Source organism: Populus nigra, chromosome 1, assembly GCF_951802175.1.
Source record: "Populus nigra chromosome 1, ddPopNigr1.1, whole genome shotgun sequence".
Classification (NCBI taxonomy): Eukaryota; Viridiplantae; Streptophyta; class Magnoliopsida; order Malpighiales; family Salicaceae; genus Populus; species Populus nigra.
This window is the reverse complement of record NC_084852.1, coordinates 34,258,549-34,273,736: the sequence shown is the minus strand read 5'-3', so window position 1 is coordinate 34,273,736 and position 15,188 is coordinate 34,258,549. Positions and strand designations below refer to the sequence as shown.

General features: G+C 34.9%; 1 protein-coding gene across 4 annotated transcripts; it reads left to right on the top strand.

The window, feature by feature from the left end:
* LOC133671823 (protein MLN51 homolog) lies at window positions 1-5,958 on the top strand. Of its 4 annotated transcripts, none has more exons than XM_062092590.1 (11): window positions 1-1,053; window positions 1,522-1,624; window positions 1,723-2,821; window positions 3,168-3,282; window positions 3,665-3,760; window positions 4,612-4,667; window positions 4,784-4,826; window positions 4,920-4,996; window positions 5,072-5,150; window positions 5,307-5,393; window positions 5,487-5,958. In XM_062092590.1, exons 1-8 carry the CDS (start codon window positions 527-529, stop codon window positions 4,960-4,962), a joined length of 2,082 nt encoding a protein of 693 aa, XP_061948574.1. In that variant the 5' UTR covers window positions 1-526; the 3' UTR covers window positions 4,963-4,996; window positions 5,072-5,150; window positions 5,307-5,393; window positions 5,487-5,958. The 4 variants fall into 4 exon arrangements, with proteins under 4 accessions (XP_061948574.1, XP_061948572.1, XP_061948571.1 ...); XM_062092588.1 differs by having other exon boundaries at window positions 3,665-3,787; window positions 5,337-5,393; XM_062092587.1 differs by having other exon boundaries at window positions 3,665-3,787.
* Window positions 5,959-15,188: the final 9,230 nt, after the last annotated feature.

The following is a 15,188-nucleotide window of genomic DNA, read 5'->3' as shown; positions in this document are numbered from 1 at the left end:
ATCCGAAGCTTCCATGAAAATACAGATTGCCTAAAATCCCCTACAAAAAATGTGAAATACCTAAAGATTCCCTAAACCCAAACGACGAGAATTTCTTCTCCTTGAATTCTCCTCTGATAAATCAATCCTTCTTTTCTTCCCCTATTTATTGAATTTATTTATTTATTTTTTTATGACGCAGATTACACCAATAAATCACCAAATCTCTCTTTCTCAGAATCTAGGGTTTGCAAAATTCAGAACTCCTGGATCTAGTCTCCCTTTCAAATTTAGGGTTTCAAGAGTTTCGATTTCCTTTGATTGTTAAAGAATTTGCTTTTGGTTCGCTTTATCGCCAGTTCTGGTTGACTTTTAATTTCTTTACCCGGCCTTTTGGTTTGTGAGGAAGTTTTTGTTTGCGTGGAAGGATTATGTGTTTTCTTTGCGGCGTTTAGAAGTTTGATTCGACTGGGAGTTTCTTATTGTTGTTGTCCTTTTGATTGACGGACTGCAACGTGAAAATTTGAAATTTTAGGGTTTTGTAATAATGGCCAGGGTTGGCGAAGCGGAGATTGAATATGAGAGTGATCCTGAGGAAGAGAAGCGGTTGCTTGGAAGGAGAAGGAGAGAAGCTGCGAGTGACGACGAGGAGGGTGAAGGAGAAGAGAAGCCCATAATTGATCGGAGGTCTCCAATTCACTCTGATGAATCTGACGACCAGGTTGGGGCTGCAGACTATGATGACGACGAAGACGAAGAAGAAGACGCATTAAATGGAGAGGAAGATGGAGATGACGATGAAGAGGTTTATGATGATGAAGTGGAAGAAGAAGAGGTTTATGAGGAAGAGGAGGGGGAAAAAGGAAATGAAAAGGGAGTAGGAGGCAACGACAATGTTGGTGTTGAGGTTAGGGAAAAGGAGATTGAGGGGAGGAAGGTGGAGGAGATGGGAGAGGAGAAAGTGGAGGAAGGGGAAGAGGGGAAGAAGGAGAACGAGCCATTTGCTGTGCCTACTGCTGGGGCATTTTACATGCATGATGATAGGTTTAGGGACAGTGCTGGTGGTCGGCACAGGTATGATTGTGCCATTGGTGTGGTTTTAGGATAGAAGAAATTTGTTCTAGTGTAGAGTTTGTTCATAGTATATTATATACTGAAGTTTAGTAGTGTACACTTAAATGCAAAAGCCTATGAACTTTAATAGTCATTTTTTATTTTTGTGGTTTTTTATTGTATGCATAAACACATATGTCTATATTTCCTTTAACCAGGGATCCATGGCTCTGATATCTTGGTGTGCTACTCCTTTTGCTTTACGATTCTAGACTTAACCATTGTTCACGTAGATAATTTGTCTTACCTGGGCTTATATAGAAAAACCTGGACTTTCTGTTTTACCTTTTACTTTTTTTGCTTTTGATATTCATAGTCAGAACTTCCTACACATATTGTTACCATGTAGTTCTGAATGATGTGTACCATCTCCTTTCACTTGTTATATCTTAAATAAGTAATTCTAAGTTTAACTTGTACTTGGTTTAGGCGAACCTTAGGTCGAAGGAAGTTGTGGGAGTCCAAAGACAATAAGAAATGGGGGCATGACAAGTTTGAAGAGATGACTTTGCAGGAAAGGCATTATGAACAGGTGATAATTTCATACAAAACTTTATTTGATGTGAGAGTCCATTTTCTTCCTTTTCCTTTTTGTTGTTTCTTACTGAAACTTTCCTCGTAATAATTCAGGGAAGAAGGAATGCTAAAGGTAATTTTCATGCCCGTGGTGGTAAAAATCGAGGTCCAGAACAAGGATATGCCAGACGGAACAGGTCGCAATCATTTAGTGATGGTAACAATCAAAACCAGGCACCAAAAGCTGTGAGAGGTAGAGGACCCAGAAAGGGTGAATCTACTTTCAAGAGCCGCAGAGAGACACCTACAGTGCAAAGCAAACAGCCTGGGAAGCCCCTTGAAAAACGTTCGCTTGGCAGTTCAGGGAGAGTTTTGATATCAGCATCAAATACAGAATCTGATCAAGTGCCCACTGCTCGAAAAAACTCAAACTTGAGTTCTGCTTCTCCTCCTTTTTATCCTTCTGGATCTTCAAGTAAAGACATCACCTTAGGTCAGAAAAGGGATGTACACGGTGCAAGCACAAGCAAGAATCATCGCACTCCTGTTATAGATGAGAATTTTCCTATGCAGCAAACCAGTGCATTGGTGAGGGGGAAGAATATAGCTGACTCTGTTGCAATTGACAAGCTTTATATTGATGGTTCCATCACTCCAGCAGGGAAGCCTTTGAACAATATGCAAACGCCACCATCTTTATCTTCTGTGGTCAGCTCTATCCAATCTTTGCAATCCAGGGCTCAAGGAAGGGGTGTAGCTATGTCAAGCCAGAGGGGTTATCAGGGGAGTCCACAGCACAACCAAACCAACAGAACCTCTCCCACCGCACCGCTTCACTCTCGTCAGCGAAGTCCTGCGCAAAACCGCATTGAACCAGCTCCTGCTCAAAACCGCATTCAACCAGCTCCTGCTCAAAACCGCATTCAACCAGTTCCTGCTCAGCCGTTAGTCCAACATCCTGGTAGTGGCTCTCAAGCCTCTTCTCCACCAAAAACTGCTTTGTCACTAAATTCTTATGAAGCTGGTGAAGCAGAGACTGCTGTGGAATCAAGTAAATCCAGAACTGCATTGGTTGGAAAGGGAAAAGGCATTATTCAAGGAAATGGAAGGGGATCTTTTCTTTATGGTGGGGCAGAGGTTGTGGGAGCCACAAGGAATATGGGTGTTGGGCATGGTGATCAGAACCTCCCCGGAACACCAACGTTTTTGCCAGGTATAGTTTTTTTTTTTGGATTGCATTGTTTATCATCTAAAAGGAAAAGAAGAAGAAGAATAATTGCAATATTAGGAGCCTTCATTATGCAAGTGTGAGAGGCGCTCATGCTAATGCTTTATCCTTATTATTATTTTTCTATTCAAATCATGGACATGGTCTTCATATTGTTTTCTTTTCTGTGTGTTTGGTATCTTCAAGGTATCCTTTGTAGGAATAGCTTTCTTATCATGAGCTGTTATAGTGGTCTTGTCCATGCTTTATGTTTTTAAAGAAGCTAAGGACTACATTTTGTATATTTGTGCTTAAATAATTCATTTTGTTATGGTGGTTGATTGGTATGCAGTTATGCAATTTGGCAGTCAGCATCCTGGTGGTATTGGAGTTCCTGCGGTTGGCATGGCATTTCCTGGATATGTTGCTCAGCCTCAACTTGGTTTAGGGAATTCTGAAATGACATGGTATGCTGAATCTGTCACAGAACTGCAATATAACTGACAGGGTTTTGGTTTTACCTTGGGTCTTGCATGGTCTAGGGAGGTGCTGTCTATGTCCCATCAATTGGCAAATTGCACTGGTGGATTCAGATTATTATGATTCAGCTATAAAAAAACAGAACAAAAGTAAAGAAAATAAACTGATTGCTAACTGTGTTCTGTTAGAAACACAATGGTGTTTTTCTGTCATGCAATGGTTTTCTATATATCTTGAAGCAAATCTGTGTCAGATGATGTTTATAGTAGGAATTACTGCCCTGTTCATTCCATTATGTGGTCTTTCTCTTTTGGTTTCTTTTCTTTATATCGTAAAAGGCGAATAATAAATTGTTATAATGATGTTCAGGTTACCAGTTCTAACTGGTGCTGCAGGAGCTTTAGGGGCTACTTATTGTTCGCCTTATCTTACAGTTGATGGTGCTTATCATGGTCGTCCATCCAGGCAAGCATCTTGCTTGGGTTCTTCAAGGTTGTTAGCAAATTGTCTTTGTCTTGGATGTCCAAATGTTTTGTTGAATTTCTTCATTGGGTCCTTTTATCCATGTTTGTTAATTTTCCATAAAAATCTCTGCTAAACAACAGCTTTTTATTGCATGAGCTATTTGTAATACAAAAAAAAGAAAGAAGACATTAACAGAAGGACCCAGTTGAGAAATGGGTAAAACATGGGGGACCTATTTGATAAATTTGTTTTATGTTGGGACACAATTGATAATGGCTATACAGGTTATGGATTAAACTTAGGATTGACCTATATTCTAGCTGGCAACGCCAAACCTTTTCTGAGTTAGACATTGTGATCTGGATGTAAATTTTTTGGGTGTTTTTTTTCATTTAAAAAACATCTTTTTACCTGGAAAGAGAATTAGTAGATTGCTTAATGTTGTAAGAACTTTAGTCATGCCTGCATGCTTCTTTGATTTGTTTGTCAAAACAGTAATTGTAGAATGCTAGGGCTTAGTTTTGTTTTGTCTTGTCAATTTATTTGGAGCTTTTTTTTTATAGATCGGTCACTTTTGCAATTTTGAAATCTAATTGGAAATTGGTAGTTTGCTGGTTGATTTATAATTTTTGCTACTACTTAAAGTGTTTGACTGGATAGTTACTGTTTTTAATGTTAGATGATATCAATATTTCTCGTTGTATTTTCAATTATATGTTGCACTTCTCTTTAGCACTTTTGGTTTTTTATTTTTTTTTTCTTGTGCTAAGTTGCTTCATCTTCATTGACTTAAATGTTATTATTCTGTTGACACGTAGTCAGAGCAATTGATGGTTTGTTTTCCTTTGCAGTGAAGAAAGTAGTTCCAATTTACCCGATAATGAATGGAAGCCTACTCAGAGACCTGGTAAGGAACAATCTTAATCTTTCTGTTGCTATGCTTAGATTCTGTTGACTTGATTTTGAACAGACCTTGTCATTGTTTGTCATTGTTATGTTTCTATGAAACTAACTGTCCCACAGAACTTGCAAGTGATGAATTTGGACAGCGACAAAAGCCTCGCAGGCAAGTTAAATTTCTAAGCTGTTGCTTTCTGTTACCCCCCTGCTACTCTCTAGGTTCCTTGATAAGGTAGCTGACTTATTTCTGTCTTTGTAGATATTCGGAGATGGATTTTAAGCAGCCAAGTACAAGCACTTAGATGAAATGGAACGTGATTTAATAAGCAGATACAGGTTAAATTCTGTTCAGTCAACTTTGTATTTTGTTTGTGTTACGAAATTCTTAGATGTGATTATGTCTTGATGCAGGTCTTCATTCAAGCCCTTTGTGATCTCCAGCTTTTATTCTGGAGGGCTTGGGGCCACAGTATGTCCCAGGATATTTTAGGTAACTACATTTTTAGCCTCTGGTTATTTTTTCTGTTTCATACTTTCATCTTCTGAACAAAAGCACAAGCACCTTACAATTATGCAAGTTAAATCATTTTTCTCTACTGAAAATGCTTTTTATTTACTCTTGATTCTTATCACCTCACAATTGCAGTTATGTAACCAACGCCTGCTCATGCTGCAGTCAATTGGAGAACATAATTGTGGCTTGACGGGTGGCATTTTCTTGTTAAAACTTGCAGTATGAATGCATTAGAGAAGATCCTGTTGGTATGTTGATTTCCTAATGTTTGGTGAATAGACTTTTATTTATTGTGTTTTTTGGTGTTTTCAGGTTTTCTTGTGGCTTGGTTTCTTAATGAAGCTCGTGAGAATTGCATGCGGGCTTCTGAAAAAACTATATACTATAAAAATGAAAAAAAAAGAGACAAGAATTATTGTGCTGAAGGTGCTTGCTCGGTGGTGACGTGAGTTTTCCTTTTACACAGTAGCTGGTATATGAGTTTTTTTATACCTGACTTGCATGATCCTCGTTGGTCGGTCAAGTCTGGTTTTGAGGGTACCTATTTCCATCTGAGATCTCTTAGTTTAGCTCAGGACCGCCTTCCTGCTGAAATACTGCAGGTAGACATTTACTTGTTTATTGGGGGACTCATACTGTGAGAACAAGTGCTTCTCTCAGCTGTGGAATGTGGCTTGTTTTTTTTTTTTTTTAATTTATTTTTTAAAACGTGGCTATGATTTAAAATATTCTGTCTTTTTATCATGACAATAAAATTTATGTGCTATATCTTTCATTTATTTAATCAAGTTGCGTCTATGCCATGTTTGGGTTTGGATAGAAGGCTAAAATAGTAAAACTCATTCGTTAGGGCCTCCTGGTCTCAAGAAAGGTTGATGCTAACAGAACAGAAGAGCGGATCCAATGCCGTGAGTGAGTTGGGGCTGCCAAGTGCAACAAGCACTTGAGAATCTTTGAAATATCATGTCCGACGAGATGCACGGAGGAAGGGAACGAACTTAGAATGGCACCTCCTTTAGATTCTAGAAAGTTGAAGAAGACAAGGATAAAATGCCTAGGAGAAGAGAACGAACCTAGACCGGCGCCTTCTTTAGATTCTAGAAAGGTGAAGGCAAGGACAGGCTGATCCTCTTCATCTTCTACAAGGCTAGAATAGATAAAGGATAGGATAGTGATCTTCAAATTGAGGGTCTAGTAAGTGGAACCGATGAACCATGCGAGTTGGTTAGATGTTTCTGGGGCAGACGGCTTATATATAGTGCAGAGGAAAGAACTAGAAAGAAAGAAAAAGATTGTGAGTAAGCTAAAAGCAACTATCAACGAAGACCATACCTGGAGTTTCAAACATGAAAACATACTATCCTAGTTGGGGAGGGATTTTCTCTAACTCCACTCGTTGTTTATATATACAAGGTTGTCAAAACTGTTGTTTTGACATGATATGGAACATACAATATAAATTCAACTTGTAAACTTGAATTGTAAAATTGTAAGTAAAATATTTTAACAAGATAAATATCCAAACATTTTAAAATACATAATTGAAATAAAAATTTATATATGTCTATAGAATTTCAATAATTAAAAGTTAACAAATCTAAAACAAATAATATGTAGGTGTAGGTGTGTCATGTAAACTAAACACACCCTCATTGCTTTTATCTCTTTCATTATATCTAAAACAGTCATCAAAATCATTACCATCTAAAGGATTATTACTGCTACTACAAGTACCCTCTCACGTCAAGTCTATTACCACTAGTAGTTTTTTTAGATGCCATGTATCCTGCAGTTCAAGAATCAATATATGCATCAATAATTACAAATATACTTGTTGTATCTTGCAATTCAATAAATGAAGAGCATGCATGTTGTATATACGGAGACATTTTTTATGGGAAACTATTCTATTCTGTATAAATTGCACTTTTGCAGACTACAGGTACCAGTTCAGTAATCAAAGATATCTATACAGATTGTAGACTATTGAAAGTCATACCTAACTACTATTTAAAGGATTAAAAAAGAAAAACAATGTATGTTAAGATATTGCAATCTTTTGTCACGCATTGAAGTTGAACTCAAAGGATCTGGAGTTTGGACATATTGAAAATCATGTCTAACTACTATTTAAAGCATAAAACAATTACTCTTTATTAAGAAAAATCATCACAAAATAATTTTTTACAGCCAAATCATAATTTCTTGCAGTCAAATCATCACAGAAACAATTGTAATTATAATTTCTTGCAGCCAAATCATCACAGAAACAATTACTCACAATTCTCAGAAGCTGTACCATAAATATGACACTTAACGTGACAAAAGATTCACAATTTGTATCAAGTGCAATTTGAATCACAAAGCATTGTATTTTATTCTATATTAAGTATAGATGCATAGATTCAACAAAAAAAAAAAACGTTATCTTATCAACACAGAAAACTGGTGTTTTATTCTATATTAAGCAAATTGCTAAACTAATGGGGTCTGATGAACATTTTCCACTCTTCTAATCCAATCTCCTCGTGTGTCAACAATGGTGGCCATGGCTATATATGAGCATGTATAAACTCCCTCAAAAGCTCAAACTTTCCAGATTATCATCCTCTCCACCAATCTAACTCTAATCAAATATGATTTTAATTCACAGTTCGGGAACTTATCAAGTGTTAGGTTATATTTATTCAACAAAAACACTGCAAAAGGCATTGAGAATAAATTACTACTAACATTTGCAGTTTTCTTTGGAGAATTAAATTCAAAATATAAAAAACCTTTAAATATTGAGAACCAACAATCTTACACTTAAATTTACAGAATACTTTGATAAATTACACCTAAATTACATTCATATTCAATTTTCTCTCAAAATTTCATATAATTAAAAAGCTTAGTTAAAGGTAATCTTACACGGTTACACCAACAATTCTAGAATGCTTCGTTGTCTATGTAGAATTGCAGACTCTGCAACACCATAGCAAGCAAGATCAAACAGAGCATAGGTGAACATTACAAGTATTACAACACATAGAAGCAAAAAATTACCAGAAATTACAACAAAGAAGTAAAAAAATTACTAGCAGCAATAAGATAAACACAGATAATTATCCTCCGAGAAAATACCCAGAAGCAAACCAATTAATAGTAGAATACTCAGAAGATAAACACAGATTCAAAGAATACCCAAATAATTTTTGTCTCTAATCACCACCATTAGACAAAAAAAACAAAGCTTGGGATTGAGAATAAATTTTTACCTTCGTCTCGCCAAGAACGCTCTGGATCGGGGGAAAGTGCTTTCTTAATCTGCTGGGGAAAGGAGAAAGGGGAAGGGGAAAAGGAAAAGGGAGTCAGGGAGAGTGGGAGACAGGGACAGAGTCTTGAGTCTTGACTATGGAGTAACTGGAGTGGAGTGAAGTGTGTCTGTGGATTATGGAGTGTTGGTCAGTGAGTCACGGGTGGGGTGGGGGATGGAAAGAGACTACTGAGTCAGAGTGCATTTCAAAATGTCTGCATTTGTTGAAACTTTTGGTTAACTCGTGAAAATGTTATGTTTTTTACGAGTTGACCCGTTGTTATGCGAGTTTGACCGGGTTTGACCAATTTTACTGATTTTCGTGTTTTAAACCCAATGTTACCGGTTTTTTGCCTTTTAACTCGTAAAATCGGGTGATTTTACGAGTCAAAACTCGTTTTTAACAACCGTGTATATATATATATATATATATATATATAGTGGGAAACTATGCTTAAAACTCAAGCCATGAAATTGAATTTTTGGATTATAAAACATGGCTCAGGGACCTTTCCTAGGTTGGGCGAAGTCGAGATAGATTCACATGGATAAAAAGCCCAGTGACGAGAGTTTGGAAGAAAATTTCCATTTTTTGTTTGGAGAAGACAATGAAAAATGAATCACCGTTTTAAAAGTACCAATACCATAAGCAAATTAAACTTCTACTTATTATAGATTCTATATATTTTGCATCTTTAAAAGCGATCTCGTAGGGAAAGAGGTATATTGAAATTACTAGAAATAGATTCACGTGTACTTCTATGGAAGTCCTCTCTCACTTGAAGCTAAATGAAGATAAGAAATGCCTAAAATCAATGCATTCCTTTCTTAATGAAGGTTCCTTCCATCTAATCCCTTGAAGTTGCTCACTTACCTTTAAAGAGTGATTGATATAATTTACATAACTTTGGCGCAAGGTCCTCTAAACATTGTATTACGTGTTGTAGTTTGAGATCTTGTGATGAGTTTATAAACGTTTGTATGATACTTTGAGGAACTCTAGGCCTCCTTAGATTGGTTTAGTTCAAGATAATCATGTGATATTTTTATTCATGGCCTTTAAGTTATTTAAATAGCTGAACCTCTTGATGTAATTTAGATTTTGGGGGTAACTCCAATTTATATGCCACAATGCCAATCTTAAATTGTCAAAAAAATTAGGGAGTAAGTTTTTAAGTATCCCATTGTACCTAAAATTGAAGGATAATGCAAATTCAAGATTATATTAAATGATCATCGGACAGATTTGCATAAAAATTAAGTCTGAAGACTTAAATAGTTTTTCAATTGGCCAATTTGATTTAATCATGAGTCCAATTAAATGTTTAATTAAATTCTAGAATTAATTTGGGACAAATTAAAAGAATTAATTCAATTCAAGGACTTAATTAGGCTTTTAATGAGTTAAATTAATTTTATTAGAGATTTTATTGGTGAAAAAATAAGTTTGAAAGCTTAATTTGGGCTTAATTAAGAAGCTTGAAATTTTAAAGGATCATATTTAATTTTTCCAAACTCAATTAAATGAAATCAAGGATAAAATTGCAAAAAAATCAAAGTTTTAGGGTAAATTATGGGCCATATTTAAAAAAATTCAAGACCAAGGATCTTTTTGCAAAAAAACGCATTAATTCAGGGATCCAGTTAGGTGCAATTAGGGATTAAATTAAAGAAATTAGAAGTTTGAAAGTTAATCTAGGATGAAATTGAAAATATCCAAGACCATGGATCAAGTTGAAAAAACGTTAAACTTAGAGGGTCATTTTAATAATTGGCAGGGATGAAATTAAATTGATTCTTAGAATCAAAATTCAATTGAGGACTGAATTGAATAAATTAGAAGGTTAAGGGCTGAAAGAAAACATGAGTTTTAAACTTAAATTAACCCTAACCACCAAAACGACGTTGTTTCATTTAAATGAAACGATGTGTTTTTATGTTGTTTTGAAGAAGAAAAAAGATGTATTTTGGATCAAAATAATATCATTTTGGTCAACAAAAGTAAAAAAAATAATAGTGCAGATGACGCATTATCTAGCATTGTTCATCATCTTCTACCTTTGTACTAGAAAGATTGCCCGAGTAACTACTTTTTAAAGGCATTTAATGCTTTATCTCTCTACCAAACAGGACAAATAAGGCATCACTATTATGGACCAACATTGTACTATGCCCCAAACAATATCCCCTCTGTTTTAGTTTAAAATCGTGACCCTCTCCTTTCCTTCCCCACAGTGGAAGCCAAACAACACCATTTTCAACCTTTAGCAGCTTCACCATAAAAAAACAACCTCTCACTTCCCTCTCCTATATTGTAAAAAATATATCCACACAATACCTCAGCACAACAAATTCTTTTCCCTTGGCGACACCACCACAGCTTGTCACTGCCATCAACTTCATCTGTACCACCGCCAACCTCAATTAAGACCACCACGCCACGACAACCTGCACTATTCACAATAGCTTTCAGCAACACCCACAACAGCTCAACTTTCCTTAACAAGAAAACCATCATATTCCTCACTATTCAGCAATTCCAGCAAGCTGCGCCTCTAGCAAGCAACCTTCTCTCCTCATCATGACTAGCCTTGCACCAGACTCCTCTCAAGAGTAGCCCTATTAGCAACGACAACAAAGTTTTAACCTAAGAAACACCATAAGCCTCCATCTCGTTCCCTCAATGCCAACAGCTATAGTCGTAGCTTCTTTCTCCAGCGCCACCAGTAGCGGCAACATATGAGGCCATGCAACTTTATCTTCATCTTTTCTTTAGCAAGCTTTTATTGCATGCAGGACATAATTAATTCATGTCCTCTAGTTGCTATTTTTTTTTTACCAGCAAAGGACAAGATGGGCTGGACCCTCGACCTATCCTATATGGCTATGCTGGGTCCAACTTATCTTTACATATATAAAAAAAATGAAGAAATGTTTGGGCCTTCATTCAGCCCAACCCAACCGGGTTGGGCTTGGACCTCAAGCCCGACCAGCTCAAGTGCTCGGCTAAGGGCGTATTTGCCAAATACACCCTAATGCCTTTCCCTTAGTTTTTAGCTTTTTTTTTTAATTTCAATACCTAGTCAAACAAAGCCTTAAAATCTTCAAAAAAATCTAAAAAATTCAAGGACTATTTAAAAAATATTTTTAGGTCTCTCGTGCATTTTCCTAGCAATTTTGTTTAATATTAGGCTGTAGACTTACACTGTAAGATACAAAATCAATATTAAAAATACTCAACTTTCTTCAAAAACTTTGAAAAAAATCCAAAACATTCCCTTACTTCAAAAACAAAACCAATATGTTTTTTTTTTTTTTTGCATATGGACAAATCCTAAAGATTTTTTTATAAATATTTTCTAAAAACAAAAAAAAATAAAAATTGCATTTTTATCATGTTTTTAAAATACAAAAGGGATATCGTAGCCAATTTATAATTATCCATTAGAGTTTGACTAAAATACCAAAAATACCACAACAAATATTTTGTTTAATTGATATTTGGTGTATTAAGATTTAGTTATAGACTTTAATATGTGAGGATATAAAATAACATTGTAAAGTATACCCTCAGGTATTAAAGATACAAAGTAGAAAATAAATGTAATGCTAAAATTAAGACCTTAGAACGATTAGGATTTAACTTGAAAGATAGAGACTTTTTCATGAAAAGAGTTCTATTTTGAACCTTATAAAAGACTAGCGGATAGAAATACGACTTAGAAAAACAATCAATCAACAATGCAACTTATCCTAGGTAGGTTGCACTGGGGTGACACATCTTCCCCTTACACAACTAGTCTCATTATCCAGGCTCTCGCAAACTATAGGGTTTCTAGTGACTATGATATTAGGTGTCGACTACCTCAAATCATAATTTTAAGATTAAACCCTAAAACCCTTCATTCCAGGAGATAACTCAATCATTCAATGCAGTGCACGTCACAACACCAGCCATACTACCTATTCTTTGGGCCTAAAACTCATAAAACATTGAAAGTACATCTCCAACATCTTGTTGACCACCTCACTTTCACAATTAGTTTGTGAGCGATAAGCTTAACTAAAATCAAATTTAGTTCCATTTAATAAGAATAAATTCTAAAAAAACACTTGTGAACACCAAGGTCACAATTACAAACAATAAACTCGGGCATGTGATGAAGCTTGAATATGTGGGAAAAAGATGTTTGAGCAACTGTGGTGGCCATGAGAGGGTGTTTAATGGGAAAAATAGCTATATTTTGATAATCAGTCAACTACCATAAAAATTATAGAATTACCTTTAGATGTTGGCAAGCCATCCACAAAGTACATGTAGATATTCGTCTACATATGACATGGAATTGGAAGAGGGCTAAGTAGACTAATGATTTTAACTTGGTCCACCTTATTTCTTTAACAAACATCTCATTCTTGGATAAATTTTTGTAAATCTCCCTTCATACCTTTCCAATAGAAAACTAATTTGATTTTATGGAGAGATTTATGGAGCCTTTCATAATTGTTGGAATGGAATTCATTGATTATAAGAATAATCATTTCGGATGTAGGAAATAGGTAACTATGATCTTAATAGAAATCAATTATCTCTTAAATAAGTATAATCTTGCGAGTAAGGGTTAGAAAAAGTTTTGGATTTCATGGGACCCACCCAATTAGGAATAAGAGAAGATAACACATGCTTGAATTTTTAATTTTTGAGAAAGAGCATCTGTAGCTAAATTTTCCCTATCTTTTTTGTAGTGAATTTGAAAATCAAACCTTAAGAGCTTTACCGATAATTTTTGTTGAGCAACCATAGTAATTGTTTATCTCAACACAAATTGCAAACTTTTATGGTATATGTTTGGATAATAAATTTGTCTTTTAAAAGATAGGAATGCCATTTTTGGACCGCCCTAACCAAGGCCAACATTTCCTTCTTATATATGGACAAGTCAAGATTTTTTCCATGTAAAACATGGCTAAAAAAGAAAATTGGCCAGTCTTTTTACTTGAGCATTATACATAAATCCACACCAAATGCATCACATTCTATAATGAATGTTTGTGAAAAATCTAAAAGAGCTAACCCAAGTCTAGATGTTATGGACCTTTTTAATTCTTTAAAAGCTTGTTCTTCTTTAAGAGTCCACCTTAAGGAATCCTTTTTGAGCATATAGGTCAATGATGCCATAATGGTGGATGAATTTTCAGTAATAATCAAAGAGGCCCAAAAAACCTTTTAAGCATTTCAATGTGGTCAACATGGGCTATATCACCATGAATGATATTTTTTCAGAATATATGGCCTCTCCATGATAAGAAATAAAATGCCCCAAGTAGCCAAGTTCTTCTTATCTAAATTGGCATTATTCTCACTTGATAAAAAAATTGGTTAACTTGTAAAATGAGTAGCATACGATGCACAAGTAATAAATGTCATTTCAATGACTTGCTAAAATTAAAAATATTATAAAAAAAATACCAAGATGAATTTACAAAGAAATGACTTGAATACCTCTTTCATCATGTTTTGAAAAGTTACATGTGTATTTGTAAGGCCAAATATCATGACCATAAATTTATAATGGTTTTGGTGTATATGAAAAACCAGTTTCTCTTTCTCTCAAGGTGCATACAAATTTGATGGTGTCCCAATCATAAATTAAACTTTGTAAAAAATCATGCCCTGTGTAATTCATCTAATAACTCGCCGATGATGGGTATCATGAATCTATCCTTGACTATAATGTTGTTGATTGCTCAATCATCAACATACAGTTGTTATAAGTCATTATGTTTTTTGATTAATAATACAAGAGAGGAATAGAGACTCGTGCTTGGACGCATCATACCAGATGATAGGAGCCCCTTCACCATGTTTTTAATTTCTTTATTTTGTTAATATGGATAACAATAAAGCTTAACTAAAATTGCATTGGCTCTATGTAGCAATGGAATCTTGTGATTTTAAGAGCGATGAGATGCTAAGCCTTAACCTCTTGGAAATGGCAAAATAGTGATTCAAAATGGTCACTAAGTATGGATTTAATTGACTAATTATAGCTCATTGTTCCCATCCTAAATTCAAGGAATTTAGTTGCAATAAAAATCTCTTTTTTCTTTTCTCAACTACTCTTCTAAATCATGACCTCCAAGGCCTTTCATCATATGCAACTTTATTATTTTTCCTTACCATCAAAACCACATCCATATCTCATTGGATTCTTAAATAATTAGACTTAATATTTTAGCCATTGAGTTCAAAAAATAGCATCATATCCTTCCACGAGTAAAAGGAAAAAAATCGATGTGGAACTGAACCTTTTGAGCTGAAATATAGATAAATTCTTCAATCTTCATTTTATTTCCATTCGTCACTTGTTCTGAAAACTCTTTGTTTTTTATGGGATAAATTCTCATTTTGATAGATAACTTTGAATTCAAAAAGTTATAGGTGCTACAAGAATCCACTAATACTATAACCCATAAAATCTCTAATTCCTAAAAAATACATGTCTAAGGTTTCAGATTTCCAAAAATAGCATGGAAAATAATTTCAGGAATCTCCTCTTTTTGTTTCTTTAATGTTAGTTTCATCCAATGTCTTATTAATAGAAGGAAAAGTTCATTATATTAAAAGTAACTTCTTACAATGATGGTTTGGAGAAAAGTTTTCATCATAGATGAAGCATAACCCACCTCTTTTCTTGTAACTTGATTGAGATCAT

Coding starts and splice junctions, on each gene's coding strand:
- LOC133671823 (XM_062092589.1), top strand. CDS start 527: ATGGCCAGGGTTGGCGAAGCGGAGATTGAATATGAGAGTGATCCTGAG. Junction 3,283..3,664: donor GGGAATTCTGAAATGACATG/GTATGCTGAATC, acceptor AATGATGTTCAG/GTTACCAGTTCTAACTGGTG. Junction 4,827..4,919: donor CAGCGACAAAAGCCTCGCAG/GCAAGTTAAATT, acceptor CTGTCTTTGTAG/ATATTCGGAGATGGATTTTA.